The sequence below is a fragment of the Salmo salar genome, chromosome ssa20 (assembly GCF_905237065.1).
Source record: "Salmo salar chromosome ssa20, Ssal_v3.1, whole genome shotgun sequence".
In the NCBI taxonomy this organism is placed as follows: Eukaryota; Metazoa; Chordata; class Actinopteri; order Salmoniformes; family Salmonidae; genus Salmo; species Salmo salar.
The window spans coordinates 58,580,060-58,599,313 of record NC_059461.1 but is presented as its reverse complement, the minus strand read 5'-3'; the positions used below and the strand labels follow the sequence as shown (position 1 = coordinate 58,599,313).

The window sequence follows — 19,254 nt, the reverse complement described above, 5'->3', positions numbered from 1 at the left end:
GTTGGTGACATGGGGACAGTCAAATCCTTTGTGGTCATTCAAACAGATGGGCACCCGTGGAAAAAGAAGGGAAAGGGGGGTGAGGTCAAATGGGCCAGGGGGGTTAACAACATCCTTATTTGGGGTTTTGGGGGGAGGTGGTGAGGAGGGGGTGCTAATAGCAGCTCTTCCAGTCATTTTTTTTTTTTTTTTACGAATGAATGAACAGGCAGATAAGCACTGAGCCGGGCTTTGTAAAGGGTCTCAGAGGAGAGAGAGGCTGAGGGGAGAGCTGGGCACAGACAATAGACTCAACAGAACACCATTATCATTGGTATGCTGTTAGAGAGTCTGATTTCAGGATTCAGTCTGTCAGAAAACTAACATCAGGGTCAGAAAACCTGTGAACTACATCGGATTTTTTACTTTGTTTTGGCTGTTGTGGACACTGGTGTTTGTGGTGTGATTCCTGTATGGTTTGGTGAGCGCAGTCCAAACTGAGCACAGTGGAAGTAGAACTGGAAGTGCTTCTGGACCTGCTGGGAATCTGTTGTAAGAAGCAGCCTCTTCACCTGGACTCGAGGATGATGCTCAAGAAGGTCCGCTTCAAGGTAAGCTATTATTCTCTTATGTTGTTTTTTTAGTCAGGGTATGTGTATGGCCCTGTGTTTTGGTTAATCATGTCCCATGACCTGGATTCTATCATTTATTTAAAGCTTTTTTGTTAAACTGTCCATTTTATTTTTATGTCAGATGGTTCAGCTTCATCCTCAAACAATTGCTTTCATTTTTGGTCTAATTCTCATTTCTGGAAAAGGGTTCAAATAAAAATCCAGGTCATGTGACATGATTAACCAAAATACATGGCCCTATTATGATGCATGAATGATTCTAGCAATGGTATTGCTTTATTAGACATTTGCTGAATCTTTTCTTTTTACATCAAGCTTAGGAACTTAAAACCAATGACCTGAAAATACTGTATTTGAAATTCAACATTCAACAGCTGTGTACTGTCCATGTCACCTCTGTGTCACATGTTTGGCCAGCTTACACTGATTGCCCGTGCTCTGACAGACCATTATACGGTAATACACCCTCTTGATGAATCCAATCTAATATGATGAGATTCATCCCTTTCGCATTCCACAGAGGGTAGTCACAGAGGAGATGGAATGTTGTATTTACTCAGCAGATTACAGTTGGTTATCGCCACTTATTCACAGGCGGTGAACATTGACCTTAGCGCTGCTGTTCAAATTAGGCCTGCTGTTGTGGCCCATGTGGTGACACCTAGGTGATAATTATGACACTGGGCTTCTCTTCCTGGGAAAGATAACACAACCTCTTGGTTGGAGGTTGCCTGGGTTAGGGCTTGGCGTTGAGCGTCAACAACAGATGATCTAGTTAACTTTGAGTAGGGGTTTAATGGTGTGGTTTAATATCATCATAAGACTGTCAGTTTCCTCTCTACTCTGAACATGTGGACTTTTTTGACACCATGATATACAGTGCATTCGGAAAGTATTCAGACCCCTTGACTTTTTCCACATTTTGTTAAGTTACAGCCTTATTCTAAAATGGATACAATAATTTTTCCCCCTCATCTATCTACACACAAAACCCCATAATGACAAAGAGAAAACAGGTTCATAGAAATGTTAATGTTTATTAAAAATAAAAAACAGAAATAGCTTATTTACATAAGTATTCAGACCCTAAATTGAGCTCAGGTGCATCCTGTTTCCAGTGATCATCCTTGAGATGTTTATACAACTTGATTGGACTCCACCTGTTGTAAATTCAATTGATTGAACATGATTTGGAAAGGCACACACCTGTCTGTATAAGGTCCCACAGTTGACAGTGCATGTCAGAGCAAAAACCAAGCTATGAGGTTGAATGAACTGTCCGTAGAGCTCCGAGACAGGATTGTGTCGAGGCACAGATCTGGGGAAGGGTACCAAAACATTTATGCAGCATTGAAGGTCCCCAAAAACACAGTGGCCTCCATCATTCTTCAATGGAACAAGTTTGGATCCACAAAGACTCTTACTAGAGCTGACCGCTCAGCCAAACTGAGCAATCAGGGGAGAAGGGCATTGGTCAGGGAGGTGAGCAAGAACCCTATGGTCAATCTGACAGAGCTCCAGAGTTCCTCTGTGAGGATGGGAGAACCTTCCAGAAGGACAACCATCTCTGCAGCACTCTACCATTCTGGCCTTTATGGTAGAGTGGCCAGATGGAAGCCACTCCTCAGTAAAAGGCCCATGACAGCCCGCTTGAAGTTTGCCAAAAGGCACCTAAAGTGCTCTGACCATGAGAAATCAGATTCTCTAGTCTGATGAAACCAAGATTGAACTCTTTGGCCTGAATGCCAAGCGTCACGTCTGGAGGAACCCTGGCACCATCCCTACGGTGAAGCATGGTGGTGGCAGCATCATGCTGTGGGGATGTTTTTCAGTGGCAGGGACTGGTTGACTAGTCAGGGTTGAGCGAAAGATGAACGGAGAAAAGAACAGCGAGATCCTTGATGAAAACCTGCTCCAGAGCACTCAGGACCTCAGACTGGGGCAAAGGTTCACCTTCCAACAGGACAACAACCCTAAGCACACAGCCATGACAACGCAGGAGTGGCTTCGAGACAAGTCTCTGAATGTCCTTGAGTGGCCCAGCCAGAGCCTGGACTTGAACCCGATTAAACATCTCTGGAGAGACCTGAAAATAGCTGTGCAGCGACTCTCCCCATCCAACCTGACAGAGCTTGAGAGGATCTGCAGAGAAGAATGGGAGAAACTCCCCAAAATACAGGTGTGCCAAGCTTGTAGTGTCATACCCAAGAAGACTCTAGACTGTAATCTCTGCTGAAGGTGCTTCAACAAAGTACTGAGTAAAGGGTCTGAATACTTATGTAAATGTCATATATCAGTTTTGTCATTTTTATACATTTCCAAAAATTTCTAAAAACATGTTTTTACTTTGTCATTATGGGGTACTGTGTGTAGATTGATGAGGGAAAACATTTTTTTTAATTCATTTTAGAATAAGGCTGTAATGTAACAAAATGTGGAAAAAGTCAAGGGTCTGAATACTTTCAAACGGTATTGCGCTCTTTGTCCCTGAGAAGGAGCTTCCTATTTTTGGTCATTCTCACCTGTCATCCGTCCCTTCAAGACTGCCACTTTTCCTGTGCATGGGCCATGAGAGAGAGTGTGTGTGTGAGAGACACAAAAAGAGTGTGTGTGTGTGTGTGTGTGTGTGTGTGTGTGTGTGTGTGTGTGTGTGTGTGTGTGTGTGTGTGTGTGTGTGTGTGTGTGTGTGTGTGTGTGTGTGTGTGAGAGAGAGAGAGAGAAAGAGAGAGCGAGAGAGAGACAGTGCCAGAGATAGAGAGACAGAAGGAAAAGGAAATTGGATGCATTCTGTGAGAGTATGTGGAATTTCCTTCTCATGACGCTACAAACAGTAGTGTTGCTGTTATGAGTGAGAGACCCACTCCCTCCTAAACAGACCATCATCATGCTTTTGTTGGGGTCTGTCCTAATCCTATCACTCACATGTTGTTTTACGGAGGCCTAGCAATCCTATTTGTTTCCATTTCCTAATGCAGCTCATGGTACTCAAAGGTTTATAGTGAGACCACTGTTTGAATCTTAAAACAAAATCAAATCAAATCAAATGTATTTATATAGCCCTTCCCTGATATCTCAAAATGCTGTACAGAAACCCAGCCTAAAACCCCAAACAGCAAGCAATGTAGGTGTAGAAGCACGGTGGCTAGGAAAAACTCCCTAGAAAGGCCAAAACCTAGGAAGAAACCAAGAGAGGAACCAGCCTATGAGGGGTGCCCAGTCCTCTTCTGGCTGTGCCGGGTGGAGATTATAACAGAACATGGCCAAGATGTTAAAATGTTCATAAATTACCAGCATTGTCATCTAATAATAATCACAGTAGTTGTCGAGGGTGCAACAAGTCAGCACCTCAAGAGTAAATGTCAGTTGGCTTTTTATAGCCGATCATTGAGAGTATCTCTACCGCTCCTGCTGTCTCTAGAGAGTTGAAAACAGCAGGTCTGGGACAGGTAGCACGTCTGGTGAACAGGTCCGGGTTCCATTGCTGCAGGCAGAACAGTTGAAACTGGAGCAGCAGCACGGCCCGGTGGACTGGGGACAGCAAGGAGTCATCATGCCAGGTAGTCCTGAGGCATGGTCCTAGGGCTCAGGTCCTCAGAGAGAGAGAAAGAAAGAATGAAAGAAAGAGAGAAACAAAGAATTAGAGCGAGCATACTTAAATTCACACAGGACACCGGGTAAGACAGGAGAAATACTCTAGATATAACAGACTGATCCTAGCCCCCCGACACATAAACTACTGCAGCATAAATACTGGAGGCTGAGACAGGAGGGGTCAGGAGACACTGTGTCCCCATCCGATGATACCCCCGGACAGGGCCAAACAGGAAGGATATAACCCCACCCACTTTGCCAAAGCACAGCCCCCACACCACTAGAGGGATATCTTCAACCACCAACTTACCATCCTGAGACAAGGCCGAGTGTAGCCCACAAAGATCTCCGCCACGGCACAACCCAAGGGGGGCACCAACCCAGACAGGAAGACCACGTCAGTGACTCAACCCACTCAAGTGATGCACCCCTCCTAGGGACGGCATGGAAGAGCACCAATAAGCCAGTGACTCAGCCCCTGTAATAGGGTTAGAGGCAAAGAATCCCAGTGGAGAGAGGGGAACCTGCCAGGCAGAAACAGCAAGAGCGGTTCGTTGCTCCAGAGCCTTTCCATTCACCTTCTCACTCCTGGGCCAGACTACACTCAATCATAGGACCTACTGAAGAGATGAGTCTTCAGTAAAGACTTAAAGGTTGAGACCGAGTCTGCATCTCTCACATGGGTAGGCAGACCATTCCATAAAAATTGAGCTCTATAGGAGAAAGCCCTGCCTCCAGCTGTTTGCTTAGAAATTCTAGGGACAATTAGGAGGCCTGCGTCTTGTGACCGTAGCGTACGTGTAGGTATGTACGGCAGGACCAAATCGGAAAGATAGGTAGGAGCAAGCCCATGTAATGTTTTGTAGGTTAGCAGTAAAACCTTGAAATCAGCCCTTGCCTTAACAGGAAGCCAGTGTAGGGAGGCTAGCACTGGAGTAATATGATAACATTTTGGGGTTCTAGTCTGGATTCTAGCAGCCGTATTTAGCAATAACTGAAGTTTATTTAGTGATTTAAAGTAGAGCATTGCAGTCGTCCAACCAAGAAGTAACAAAAGCATGGATTCATTTTTCTGCATCATTTTTGGACAGAAAGTTTCTGATTTTTGCAATGTTACGTAGATGGAAAAAAGCTGTCCTTGAAACAGTCTTGATATGTTCTTCAAAAGAGAGATCATGGTCCAGAGTAACGCCGAGGTCCTTCACAGTTTTATTTGAGACGACTGTACAACCATCAAGATTAATTGTCAGATTCAACAGAAGATCTCTTTGTTTCTTGGGACCTAGAACAAGCATCTCTGTTTTGTCCGAGTTTAAAAGTATAAAGTTTGCAGCCATCCACTTCCTTATGTCTGAAACACAGACTTCTAGCGGGGGCAATTTTGGGGCTTCACCATGTTTCATTGAAATGTACAGCTGTGTGCCATCCACATAGCAGTGAAATTTAACATTTTCGAATGACATCCCCAAGAGGTAAAATATATAGTTAAAACAATAGTGGTCCTAAAACGGAACCTTGAGGAACATCGAAATTTACAGTTGATTTGTCAGAGGACAAACCATTCACAGAGACAAACTGATATCTTTCCAACAGATAAGATCTAAACCAGGCCAGAATGTGTCCGTGTAGACACAATTTGGGTTTCCAATCTCTCCAAAAGAATGTGGTGATCGATGGTATCAAAAGCAGCACTAAGATCTAGGAGCACGAGGACAGATGCAGAGCCTCGGTCTGACACCATTAAAAGGTAATTTACCACCTTCACAAGTGCAGTCTCAGTGCTATGATGGGGTCTAAAACCAGACTGAAGTGTTTCGTATACATTGTTTGTCTTCAGGAAGGCAGTGAGTTGCTGCGCAACAGCTTTTTAAATTTTTTTGAGAGGAATGGAAGATTAGATATAGGCCGATAGTTTTTTATATTTTCTGGGTCAAGATTTGGCTTTTTCAAGAGAGGCTTTATTACTGCCACTTTTAGTGAGTTTGGTACACATCCGGTGGATAGAGAGCTGTTTATTATGTTCAACATAGGAGGGCCAAGCACAGGAAGCAGCTCTTTCAGTAGTTTAGTTGGAATAGGGTCCAGTATGCAGCTTGAAGGTTTAGAGGCCATGATTATTTTCATCATTGTGTCAAGAGATATAGTATTAAAACACTTTAGTGTCTCCCTTGATCCTAGGTCCTGGCAGAGTTGTGCAGACTCAGGACAACGGAGCTTTGGAGGAATACGCAGATTTAAAGAGGTGTCCGTAATTTGCTTTCTAATGATCATGATCTTTTCCTCAAAGAAGTTCATGAATTTATTACTGCTATAGTGAAAGCCATCCTCTCTTGGGGAATGCTGCTTTTTAGTTAGCTTTGCGACAGTATCAAAAAGAAATGTAGGATTGTTCTTATTTTCCTCAATTAAGTTGAAAAAATATGATGATCGAGCAGCAGTGAGGGCTCTTCAATACTGCTCGGTACTGTCTTTCCAAGCTAGTCGGAAGACTTCCAGTTTGGTGTGGCGCCATTTCCATTCCAATTTTCTGGAAGCTTGCTTCAGAGCTCGTGTATTTTCTGTATACCAGGGAGCTAGTTTCTTATGACAAATGTTTTTAGTTTTTAGGGGTGCAACTGCATCTAGGGTATTGCGCAAAGTTAAATTGAGTTCCTCAGTTAGGTGGTTAACTGATTTTTGTCCTCTGATGTCCTTGGGTAGGCAGAGGGAGTCTGGAAGGGCATCAAGGACTCTTTGGGCTGTCTGAGAATTTATAGCATGACTTTTGATGCTCCTTGTTTGGGGTCTGAGCAGATTATTTGTTGCGATTGCAAACGTAATAAAATGGTGGTCCGATAGTCCAGGATTATGAGGAAAAACATTAAGATCCACAACATTTATTCCACGGGACAAAACTAGGTCCAGAGCATGACTGTGGCAGTGAGTAGGTCCAGAGACATGTTGGACAAAACCCACTGAGTCCGAACGCCTTTTGGAGTGGGTCTGTGGACTTTTCCATGTGAATATTAAAGTCACCAAAAATTTGAATATTATCTGCTGTGACTACAATGTCCAATAGGAATTCAGGGAACTCAGTGAGGAATGCTGTATATGGCCCAGGAGGCCTGTAAACAGTAGCTATAAAATGTGATTGAGTAGGCTGCATAGATTTCATGACTAGAAGCTCAAAAGATGAAAACATTGTTGGTTTTTTTTGTTGTAAATTGAAATTTGCTATCGTAAATGTTAGTAACACCTCCACCTTTGCGGGTAACGGGGGATATGGTCACTAGTGTAACCAGGAGGTGAGGCCTCATTTAACACAGTAAATTCATCAGGCTTAAGCCACGTTTCAGTCAGGCCAATCACATCAAGATTATGATCAGTGATTAGTTCATTGACTATAACTGCCTTTGAAGTGAGGGATCTAACATTAAGTAGCCCTATTTTGAGATGTGAGGTATCACAATCTCTTTCAATAATGGCAGGAATGAAGGATGTCTTTATTCTAGTGAGATTGCTAAGGCGAACACCGCCATGTTTAGTTTTGCCCAACCTAGGTCGAGGCACAGACACGGACTCAATGGGGATAGCTGAGCTGACTACACTGACTGTGCAAGTGGAATACTCCAACAAAGCTGGCAGGCTGGCTAACAGCCTGCTGCCTGGCCTGCACCCTATTTCATTGTGGAGCTAGGGGAGTTAGAGCCCTGTCTATGTTCGTAGATAAGATGAGAGCACCCCTTCAGCTAGGATGGAGTCCGTCACTCCTCAACAGGCCAGGCTTGGTCCTGTTTGTGGGTGAGTCCCAGGAAGAGGGCCAATTATCTACAAATTCTATCTTTTGGGAGGGGCAGAAAACAGTTTTCAACCAGCGATTGAGTTGTGAGACTCTGCTGTAGAGCTCATCACTCCCCCTAACTGGGAGGGGACCAGAGACAATTACTGTTTTCTTTAAAGTATTTGTTATTCATCTGTCAAAAACATGTTTCGATATTCAATAATTTCACAGAGACAAGTGGAATGAATTATGTATTGTACCACCATTAGCCGAACGTATTTAGGTTTCTTGACCTAGTGAATCATATTATAGCCCATGCTTTATACCTGTTTGGGGTTTCCACCTCTAATTTTAAACTATCACTGTTTTACACTAAACTCCCACTAGGTGGCACTCTTGTTACATCATGTTCAGATCCCTGCTGTATATCTCTGTATGGCTCTGGGTCCATAATGTATCAGGAATCTCATTTAGGATCAGTTTTACCTTTAGATCATAATGAATAAGATTACATGGACAGGGGGAATCTGATCCTAGATCAGTAATCCTACTCTAAGATGCTTCATACATACAACCCTCATGTTGAAAGGACAGAATATCCAACTGATACTTGGTCCTTTCTAGCTGTTGAGCAGTCTGTTGCTAAGAGTGAACTAGAATGGGAGAATACATGAAGGGATAGTGAGTTTTGCTAGTTGTTTTAATTCCTCATGGCAATACTACTCAAGGTGGTCTGTTGTCACATTGCCAGCATAACAATATTAGAACGGAGAGTAATCTCCTACTGACAGTGATTAACCTATTTAGCAGAGAGCAGCTACGATCATTCATATGGTCATCTTGAGTTCTCACTTTATGCGGATGTTTATGTAGAAAATACTAAGCAACTAACGTAAAAGGATATGTGGCTACAGAATAGTAACATTTTACACATTTAGCCTGCAGCTGGTAGAAATATTGAATAATCCACTTGTGCTTCTGGAGAAACGGTGACCCATTTCCTTGGAATTTCTGAATTCCCACTATATTGTAGTCTGAAATCACTCAATGAATTTCCAGCCCAGACTGCGGTACTGTTCCAGACCTGGAATAGGTTGTTTTGTTCACCGATTGAGACGCTGAAATCAGCTCAAAGGATCAAGTCAGTGCCTATCAATCCTTTTGATGTCTGTAATGAACGTTTCCTTCAAATTAGACCCTGGGCCCGTCATACATGCTCCCACAAAGCCAATAGAAATTGAGTGGGAGGGGGGTAGGAGAAATATGCTATTCATTAAAGATGAAAGGAAAGCAGAGGCAAGCTGTTTACTGACACAGCCTGTCTGTCTTCATTTAGTTTAACAGTGTACTGTAGGGTTGCATACCAAATGGCACCCTAATCCCTACATAGTGCACTTGAATAGGGTGCAATTTATCATGCAGCCTATGTGTTTACAGTATGCAGATCAACAGTGGGCTGTAGATAAAGTGCATATTTAATAGTAGCTCCTGAGAACATTGTGTGTATTTATAGGGTATTTATAGTCCAGTGGACATGGTTGGGAGTGAGTGAAGCTCTGAAGAACCTTGGGGGGGCTCCCGAGTGGTGCAGCGGTCTAAGGCCCTTCATCTCAGTGCTAGAGGTGTCACTACATACCCTGGTTCAATTCCAGGCTGTATCACAACCGGCCGTGATTGGGAGTCCCATAGGGCGGCGGACAATTGGCTCAACGTTGTCCGGGTTAGGGTTTGGCCGGAGTAGGCCGTCATTGTAAATAAGAATTTGTTCTTAACTGACTTGCCTAGTTAAATAAAGGTTAAATAAAAAATGAAAAACCTTAATGCGATCAATAGAATAGTCGTGGATGTAGAGAGGCACTCTGTTGCAACCACCTGGATGAGGAGAGAAAGAGATGATAAGGTTAAAGAGGTGATAAGGTACACTATATTTTCTCGTCTAATGTCTGTGTAATGGTACCATTTATTATGAATCTTTTTGATACAAGTAATGTATACCATACCTACAATACATTCACAGATGATCATTCTCCCTAGCTTAAAATAATTCCTCATCATTTGCACACACGCACACGCACGCACGCACGCACACACACACACACACACACACACACACACACACACACACACACACACACACACACACACACACACACACACACACACACACACACACACACACACACACAGTGGTTTGGGGTGGAATTTGGCTCTCTGCTAGTCTATCTCTGTGGGGAGGTTAATTACATTTAAATAGACGGTTTAGACTTAGGGAAGCACAGACCACGCAAGGTTGATGAAAGAGTGCCGCTGCTCTCCAATCCACAGCTAGCTTTTTAGGCAAATAGTTCTCTCCATCCTAAATGACTTCTACATGTTATAAGGGCTTTCCAAATATCTGACCCACTTCTGCCTACCTGCTAATGCTTGACCATCTTTCATTGAATTTCACTTTGATATATATATATATATATATACAGTATTTTTAAATCAGGAAAATAATATGCTTTTTCAGAGGCTATATGAGCTATATTTGTGGCTATGTTGTTGGCGTGCTTGTATTATGTCTGTGTTAGAGCCAGGCTGACAAGCAGCAGTGTCACTGGTTAGGTCAGCCATGACAGCTTGAACCAATTATGACAGCTGAGTCTGAGGCTCTGAGCATCTACAAACAGCAGACGTCTGCAGTTTACGTTCACTTTGAAAATAATAGACATTGCCATTATGTGATTAGTAACTGCCCCAGCTAGTTGTTGTATTATAAGCTGTTTTCACCACTTACTATGTTTCAGTCATGTTTGACTCAGTCAACCAAATGAGCTGCAAAAAATATAGAGTTTGCAATATAAGATTTTAAGGAAGAAATAGACTTCTTTATTTTATGTTGAAGAAGTGAAGCATCTGGTATTAAAATGCAGGAACGCAGTAGGTCAAAATAACTCATTGGATGCATCTTTGGGGCTGTTTCGGTGTAGAGGCGGAGAGAGTCTGAGCCGTTCAGGACATATCTAAGAACACAAAGAACACAATTATATCTAGCTCTCATGTTATGAATGACTCTTTGGGAAAAGGTGGAGGTCCACTCCACGCTATGCAGTCACTGCCCTGTTATATGAGCTGCTGCCCCTCTACACTCTTAGAAAAAAAGGTGCTATCTAGAACCTAAAATGGTTGTTTGCCTGTCCCCATAGGAGAACCCTTTGAAGAACCCTTTTGGTTCCAGGTTCTATCTGGAACCAAAAATAGTTATCCTATGTGGACAGCTGAAGAACCCTTTTGGAGTAGAGAGTAAATTTCTCTCGTCCAATGAATAGTCCCAGCTCCCAGCACCTTACAGTAATTTTAATCTCCTCCAAAATATGCTAGTGACTCAAGGTGAAGTTGTTTCTGTAGGCTTTGTGAGAACAAGTCAGGATTTCTTTAGCCAGAAGAATGACTGCCTTGTGTCCTGCTAGGAGTGGTTGACAGCACAGGAAAACTGAGAGAGAGAGAGAGAGAGAGAGAGAGAGAGAGAGAGAGAGAGAGAGAGAGAGAGAGAGAGAGAGAGAGAGAGAGAGAGAGAGAGAGAGAGCAGAGTACAGGACACATTGCGTTCTCGCTCTTTTTGTCATGACAGTGTGATGTGAGAGAGCGTGTTCAGGACAGGGGAGAGAAGAAGGAAAACAAACTCCTGCTGCACCTCTCCCTCTATCTGGATTCCATCCAGGCTTTTTTTGTTTGGGTTTTGCTGTACATGAAGAAGACTGACAGTGGTGCCCTCTGTGTGACAAGCTGTGTGTTTGCTCAGTCCTGCTGTTTTTCTTTTGTTGTTACTGGAAACTTGCCCTTAGGTAAAGTCAACGTCCGTCATGCTTTGTTAGAAGGATTGACTTTTTCAGACTGACAATCAGCTAGGAGAGAAGTGGTGTATGAAAGACTCCAGGTGAGACACACTACCTTGTTTGTGTTAGCTGCATGTGTAAATCTGTCAGTAGTCTAAAGGTTCATTGATGAGTTTGTCTATTGACATGCTATTCAATATAGTTTATTCTGTATTTTCTGTTGCTGGTTTAAAGGAGGGAGAATCATGAATGAATGAACTAATGAGTGGATCATATGCTTGTTTATCTTGTGATACTTTATTATTGAATTATAAGGGGTTTGAACAAACTGAACTAAATATATAACAAAATGTTATAATTGGTTGAGATTGTGGGGGAATTGTATAGTCACTCTTGTTTGGATATCATTGGTTGGATACCATCTGGTTGTTTGTGTTAATGCCAACCTCCAGGAATGGGAGAAAGACAGAGAGAGGGAGACGGGGGGAGACAGAGGAAGAGAGAGGACACAGATCCGTAATAAAGTCAACAGTCATTGCCACGTTTAGTCCCTTCTTCTTCCCACCCCTCAAACAGTGGATGCTATTGAGAGAAATAGAGGGAGTGAGAGAGTGGTTTTGCAGTGTGTCAGATACATTTTGAGGGCCTAGCAGACAGATAAATGCTCCCTAGACACTGACTTAAACTGCAATAATAACTCCTTTGTTATGGAAGCTTGTTTTGTTATGTTCTCACAGCAATCAGGGCCATGTCGTCAAATGTTACTGTGTTGTTCCACCAGTCCTACCTCTAATGTGTGTACTTCGACTGGCCTGTTCCTTATTTCATTATTTTATTTTATTTAACCTTTATTTAACTAGGCAAGTCAGTTAAGAACAAATTCTTATTTACAATGACGGCCTCCACCGGCCAAACCCGGAAGACGCTGTGCCAATTGTACACCGCCCTATGGGACTTCCAATCATGGCCGGTTATGATACAGCCTGGATACGAACTAGGGTGTCTGTAGTGACGCCTCTAGCACTGAAATGCAATGCCTCAGACCGCTGCGCCACTCGGTAGCCCCATTGTTTATTGCTGTTGGCTACCCTGAATGTGATCAAACACCCACAGTTTCCTGGAAAGAGCCTTTGTGATACATTATAACGGTCTTAATAAGATGCATGATCCCTTTACCCCATTAGAGAAATGTACAGTACTGACAGAACAGAAATAAGTGGTCTACTCTGTTGTGCTCAAGCGGTTACGGATGCTTCCTTCAGTGAACATGTATGCTGGTGTTGGTGTGAGGTCAAATCTGGCCAATGCCCTTCTAACACAGTAACACACTTTCTCCTTACTTCCCTGTCTTTCTTCACTGTCAGATCAAATAGGTTATTTTTGAGGGATATATCTTATATATTGTATGCAATAGAGACTACCTGTTATATAGTATATTTATCTTTCTTTTATCTAATGAGTAGTTTCCCAAGCTGTGAGGATGCCTGTCTGTGAGAGAGTGTTATTGTTATAAACAGCTGTGTGATGCTGGGACTTCAGGCCTTTCCAACAGCTGCAATATCTGGGTCTCACACACTACCAGGCGGTGTCTGTCTTTGTAGATACTGCAGACTGGGTGACCTCTACTAAAGCTCTTTCCTCATGTGATTTCCTTTCTTCACTCTTCGTCATTTATGTCTCGCCTCGAGGCAAGCGCTTCATCCAAAACAAAGAGATAATCAGTTTCTGCCTGAATCGCCCTTTGCAATCTTTTTTCTATTTCATAGTTGGTTATTGCCTGTTTGCAAGGCATTGGAAAGGGAGCTCAGCATTAGTCTTCACATTGTTCTCTTCAAATTGGTCGTTCCAATGGCTCAGTGAGGTAGAGCATGGTGCTAGCAACACCAGGGTTGTGGGTTCCGTTGCTGCTTGGTCCAGATGTAAACACAGTATGTAAGTTGCTTAGATAAAAGCGTCTGCTAACTGACCATATTAGCATTCACAGATTTGTTTGGAGGTAGTTAGTTTACAATGAACGAAACCCAAAATTAGCTGATCATCATCATTACTGGTCCTATATCTGAGAACACGCCAGACTGATGGTTGGGGTGTTTTCCAGATGTGTTGTCACGGTAACACATGGTTGGCAGTCCAAATGAGATGATGTCATCATGTGAGGCACTGGTGACATTTACAGCAGCAGAATAGTGCACCTGTTGTCCTTTTGTCCAAGGAAACTGCTCTCTCTCTGGCTACTTGTCTGGAAAATGTCTCATTATAGGTCATGTCATTTGATTACACATGAACACAGGATGCTTGTCCAAAACAAGAACTGCAATACTATGATATATTGCAGGCTTTGTATTCATATTCACCAGGTTGGAATCTGTGATTCTGAATATCTGAATATGAACAATAGAAATAGACTTGTTTTGGGAGGAGATTCCTGAATGTAGCGGAGGGGGAGAAGAGGATTGCTGTCCGTCCGTCCAGAGGATCAGTTTCCATTACTTAAAGGGATATATCCCACACTGTCGTTTCCTCCCCACCCCAACCCTGCTTCCACCTCTTCCCTGTTACTCCATCTTCCCATAGTGCTGTCCTTAGCAACAACAACAAGCAATACTTTTTCCACTACACACCAGACTGGGCTTGAGTTGGACATTTCTATGGATTTCTGAACTCATTTGTGAAGACCTCTCTCTTGTAACTGACTGACATTTGCCACTTGAGGAAGAGGAGGACCAATCTAGAGTCAAAAGGAGAAAGGGGAGGGTGAGTCTGTGACACTCTTGACAAGCAACATACTGTGTGAAAGGGTTGCCTTTTAACTCCTAAAAGGAGGGAGGGTGGCTGCTGTTTTGTTGCACTGACACACAGGGCCTTGTGTACTTGTTACTCAGCTTATTCTGGCAACACCACATTCAAATTCCTGGCTCGCCGCTCCTCTTTGTCTGTTTTTCTCTTTCTAAAAAGGGGGACTGCAAGATTAATGAATAGACCAAGGAGTCTATCAAAGGACTGTTGGCGAGGCACAGCCTGGCACCAAAGAAGGTGGCACCAGTTGACACTCCAGCCAAACTTCACCTGGCTGGTATAGAGTTACAGACTGTTTGACTCGCTTGGAGAAAGAGAAGTATTGCATTTGCCTGCTTTCCTTTCCATTTGGAGAATTTTCAGTTGGAGAAGAAGGAACTCGGTGTACACCATAGGAGCAAGTCCTGGGATAGTCTGTTTTGAGGATCCAGTAAGCCATGGCACCAGCGTTTCTGCCCACTGACCTGAGCGATGGAGCATTATCTCTGTCCAGCTAACGATGGGGTCAAAATATTTCTGCCGTCAAATCCCCAAACTAAAATCCAGGTTGTACCAAAGGTAAGAGGGAGTATAGAGCTTAAATTGTGGCGATGTGCAGATGGATAAATGAATAAGGAAAACATTTGATACTTTAGTGAGCCTCATAGTTGGCATGTTGTGAAACATGCTCAAAAGGGCATGTATTGGCTGAGCTTAGATTAACGTAGTGTAACTGATTGTCATCTAATTTCTCATTGTATAACAAAAACAGTTGGACTGTGGAAATGGAAAGTAGAAATGTTGCATTTGGAGACCAGATGTGTATACTAATCAACATGGTTCCACCTCACTCTATCTCTCTCGCTTGTTCTCTCTTTACATCATGTGGCTACGATATCAGCTGCTATTTCCCAAAGGCTGTCGGTCAGCTCTGTTCTCACACACATTGTCCAATAGTTCTCTGGGGATTTCCCTGGCCATGTGCTGTCTGTATCAGCATGTGTGGTGGGGCAACTGTATGGGGCGGCTGGGCCCTGTAACCCAGTGGAGTGGAGGAGGGTCCAGTCACCTAGCCCATTCCCTCTCTCATCTGGGGGATTATGGACATTGAAAAGAGCTCTTTGTGCCGACCAGCACTGGAATTTCTGTAGAGCTCCGTGTCTTTGGGAAACAAACAGCCAAAGTCAACGGAACTTTTGAGCAATGACCTGCTTTTGGAATACCATGGAATACCTCTCTAACTCTCAAACTCCCTCTGCCTTATCCCCTAATTGTAGTAGGGAAATATCGGAGCCTGAGAAAGAATGAATCCCTCCCTAACGGTTGCACTTGCATTTAAGCCAGGGGTGTAGTTTTAGTCAAGCTTGCCTTGCTGGTCATGCATTTATTAGATAGCGGTGGATTGCGGACAACAAGTGTTTTGCATGTGAAGGATATATTTCTGTATGGAAATGTTAATCCAATAATTATATTGTTCCTCTTCTATCCACTGAGCTGCTCACTGTAGTTTCAGTATTTGTTGGTATGAGTTGTTCAGTGATGTCAGTGCTTGGGTGAGAAATCAGTCACAGAACATAACATACAGTCATTCATATTGGCCTTGTAATGTGTTTTATGAAGAGGCTATAATGCATTGTAAGACTTTATACAGTCATTATTATACAGTCTTATCATCACAGAATGTAAGGAGCGGGTCTGTAACCCAGAAGCTTATAAGAAATCCCACTATGCCCTCCGACGAACCATCAAACAGGCAAAGCATCAATACAGGACTAAGATTGAATCGTACTACACTGGCTCTGACGCTTTTCGGATGTGGCAGGGCTTGCAAACTATTACAGACTACAAAGGGAAGCACAGCCGCGAGCTGCCCAGTGACATGAGCATACCAGCGAGCTAAATTACTTCTATGCTCACTTCGAGGCAAGCAACACTGAAGCATGAATAAGAGCATCAGCTGTTCCAGACGACTGTGTGTTCACGCTCTCCGTAGCTGATGTGAGTAAGACTTTTAAACAGGTCAACATTCACAAGCCCGCAGGGCCAGACAGATTACCACGACGTGTACTCCGAGAACACAAGTGGCAAGTGTTTTCACTGACATTTTCAACCTATCCCTGACTGAGTCTGTAATACCAACATGTTTCAAGCAGACCACCATAGTCTCTGTGCCCAAGAACACTAAGGTAACCTGCCTAAATGACTACCGACCCGTAGCACTCACATATGTAGCCATGAAGTGCTTTGAAAGGCTGGCCATAGCTCACATCAAACACCATTATCCCAGAAACCCTAGACCCACTCAATTTGCATACCGCCCCAACAGATCCACAGATGATGCAATCTCTATTGCACTCCACACTGCCCTTTCCCACCTGGACAAAAGGAACACCAATGTGAGAATGCTATTCATTGACTACAGCTCAGCGTTCAACACTATAGTGCCCTCAAAGCTCATCACTAAGCTAAGGACCCTGAGACTAAACACCTCCCTCTGCATCTGAATCCTGGACTTCCTGATGGGCCGCCCCCAGGTGGTATGGGTGGGTAACAACACATCCGCCAAGCTGGTTCTCAACACGGGGGTCCCTCAGGGATGCGTGCTCAGTCCCCTCCTGTACTCCCTGTTCACTCATGACTGCATGGCCAGGCATGACTCCAACATCATCATTAAGTTTACCGATGACACAACAGTGGTAGGCCTGATCACCGACAATGATGAGACAGTCTCTAGGGAGGAGATCAGAGACCTGATCGTGTGGTGCCAGGATAACAACCTCTTCCTCAATGTGATCAAGACAAAGGAGATGATTGTGGACTACAGAAAAAGGAGGACCGAGCACGCCCCTATTCTCATCAACGGGGCTGTAGTGAAGCAGGTTTAGAGCTTCAAGTTCCTTGGTGTCCATATCACCAACAAACTATCATAGTCCAAACACACCAAGACAGTCGTGAAGAGGGCACGACAAAGCCTATTCCCCCTCAGGAAAATATTTTGCATGGGTCCTTAGATCCTCAAAAAGTTCTACAGCTGCACTATCAAGAGCATCCTGACTGGTTGCATCACTGTCTGGTATGGCAACTGCTCCGCCTCCGACTGCAAAGCACTACAGAGGTATAGGACCTCTATACCAGGCGGTGTCAGAGGAAGGCCCTACAAATTGTTAAAGATTCCAGCCACCCTGGTCATAGACTGTTCTCTCTGCTACCACACAGCAAGCGGTACCGGACCGCCAAGTCTATGTCCAAAAGGCTTCTTAACAGCTTCTACCCCCAAGCCATAAGACTCCTGAACAGCTAATCAAATGGCTACCCAGACCCCCCCCCCTTTTACGCTGCTGCTACTCTCTGTTGTTTATCTATGCATAGTCACTTTAACTCTACCTACATGTACATATTATTTCAATTACCTCGACTAACCTGTGCCCCCGCACATTGACTCTGTACCGGTACCCCCCCCTGTATATAGTCTCCACATTGACTCTGTACTGGTACCCCCTGTATATATCCTCCACATTGACTCTGTACCGGTACCCCCTGTATATAGCTTCCACGTTGACTCTGTACTGGTACCCCCTGTATATAACCTTGCTATTGTTATTTTACTGCTATTCTTTAATTATTTGTTATTTGTATTTTAGATTTTTACACTTATTTTTCTTAAAACTGCATTGTTGGTTAAGGGCTTTTAAGTAAGCATTTCACTGCTGTCTTTGGCGCATGTGGCAAATACAATTTGATTTGATTTGGATCTGATAATGATCACAATTGACTGAATAACGACCATAAATAAGTTATAAAGCAGTATGACACATGTATGCTTTAACTAATTAAAGTGTCATACCTTCAACGGCTTTCACAAAGGGTATGATGATCTTGTGAGTCTGTTCTGTAGCTCTGCTGTTCCCCACAGTGGAGCAGGTGGTGTGTTTAGCCTGCAGCAGAGAGTGGCTGTGGTCCAAAACGGATAGCTCTGGGCCAGGGCACTGAGCCTGTGTGTTTAGAGCACACCATCAGCTGAGAAAGGAATGCCAAAAACTCTTACAGGCAATGCAGAGTATGTCAATATTGATATCATTGCTTTATTTTCATTTTGACCAGTGTTTGTTTTGCTGCTTATGGAACGTGTGGTCGGTTGGTTTGACACTCCTATTATTCCTACAGAATAATTCATTGTAAATCAGAAATAGTTGCACTTTATAATATATAACTCGGCATCAGAAGCGTAAGTGACCATTTAGTTGAGAGATCATTGTGCATATCAAATCTCCAATTTAATGTTTAAAACATCTGCATCTGTTGTTAGTAAATGTTAAAAATCCCGTTTACATTTTTGTCTGTTGCACCCTGATCTCTTGGACGGGTTTCCTGAACTACACAGAGATCCTTGTATCCCTTAATTCCCTCTCTTCCTTATAAGAAAGTGACAGAGGCCACTATCGGACCTGGCCTTGGCCTCAGCCCTACAGGAAATGCTGCCTCTGTCGACCACACAGGATGTCCACATATAGTGACACTCAGAACCGTTGACTCTTCTGGCTGTCCTTCTTTGTTTGTCATCTTCTTCCTCTTGCTGTCACTCTGTCTTTCTGTGATCCTTCAGTGAAGAGATACAGTCTCTTATATGGTCACAGTTCACACAACACGTCCATCTATTGACTTACTCAAGCCCTATTTTCTTCAACCTTATTTTAAAAAT

The 19,254-nt window shown here is 43.4% G+C and overlaps 1 protein-coding gene across 22 annotated transcripts in view; it reads left to right on the top strand.

Moving 5' to 3' along the window:
* The first annotated feature begins 243 nt into the window (after positions 1-243).
* Positions 244-19,254, top strand: part of LOC106580939 (pleckstrin homology-like domain family B member 1) — a 107,552-nt gene continuing 88,541 nt past the window's right edge. For 5 of the 22 annotated variants that reach the window (XM_014162501.2, XM_014162512.2, XM_014162502.2 and 2 more), the window contains exon 1: positions 14,677-15,134. In XM_014162501.2, coding sequence (XP_014017976.1) covers positions 15,048-15,134 — 87 coding nt within the window. In that variant the 5' untranslated portion in view covers positions 14,677-15,047. Of the gene's footprint in view, positions 591-11,579; positions 11,882-14,615; positions 15,135-19,254 lie in introns of those variants that run through there. The other 17 variants (XM_045703678.1, XM_014162510.2, XM_014162499.2 and 14 more) reach the window with 15 other exon arrangements.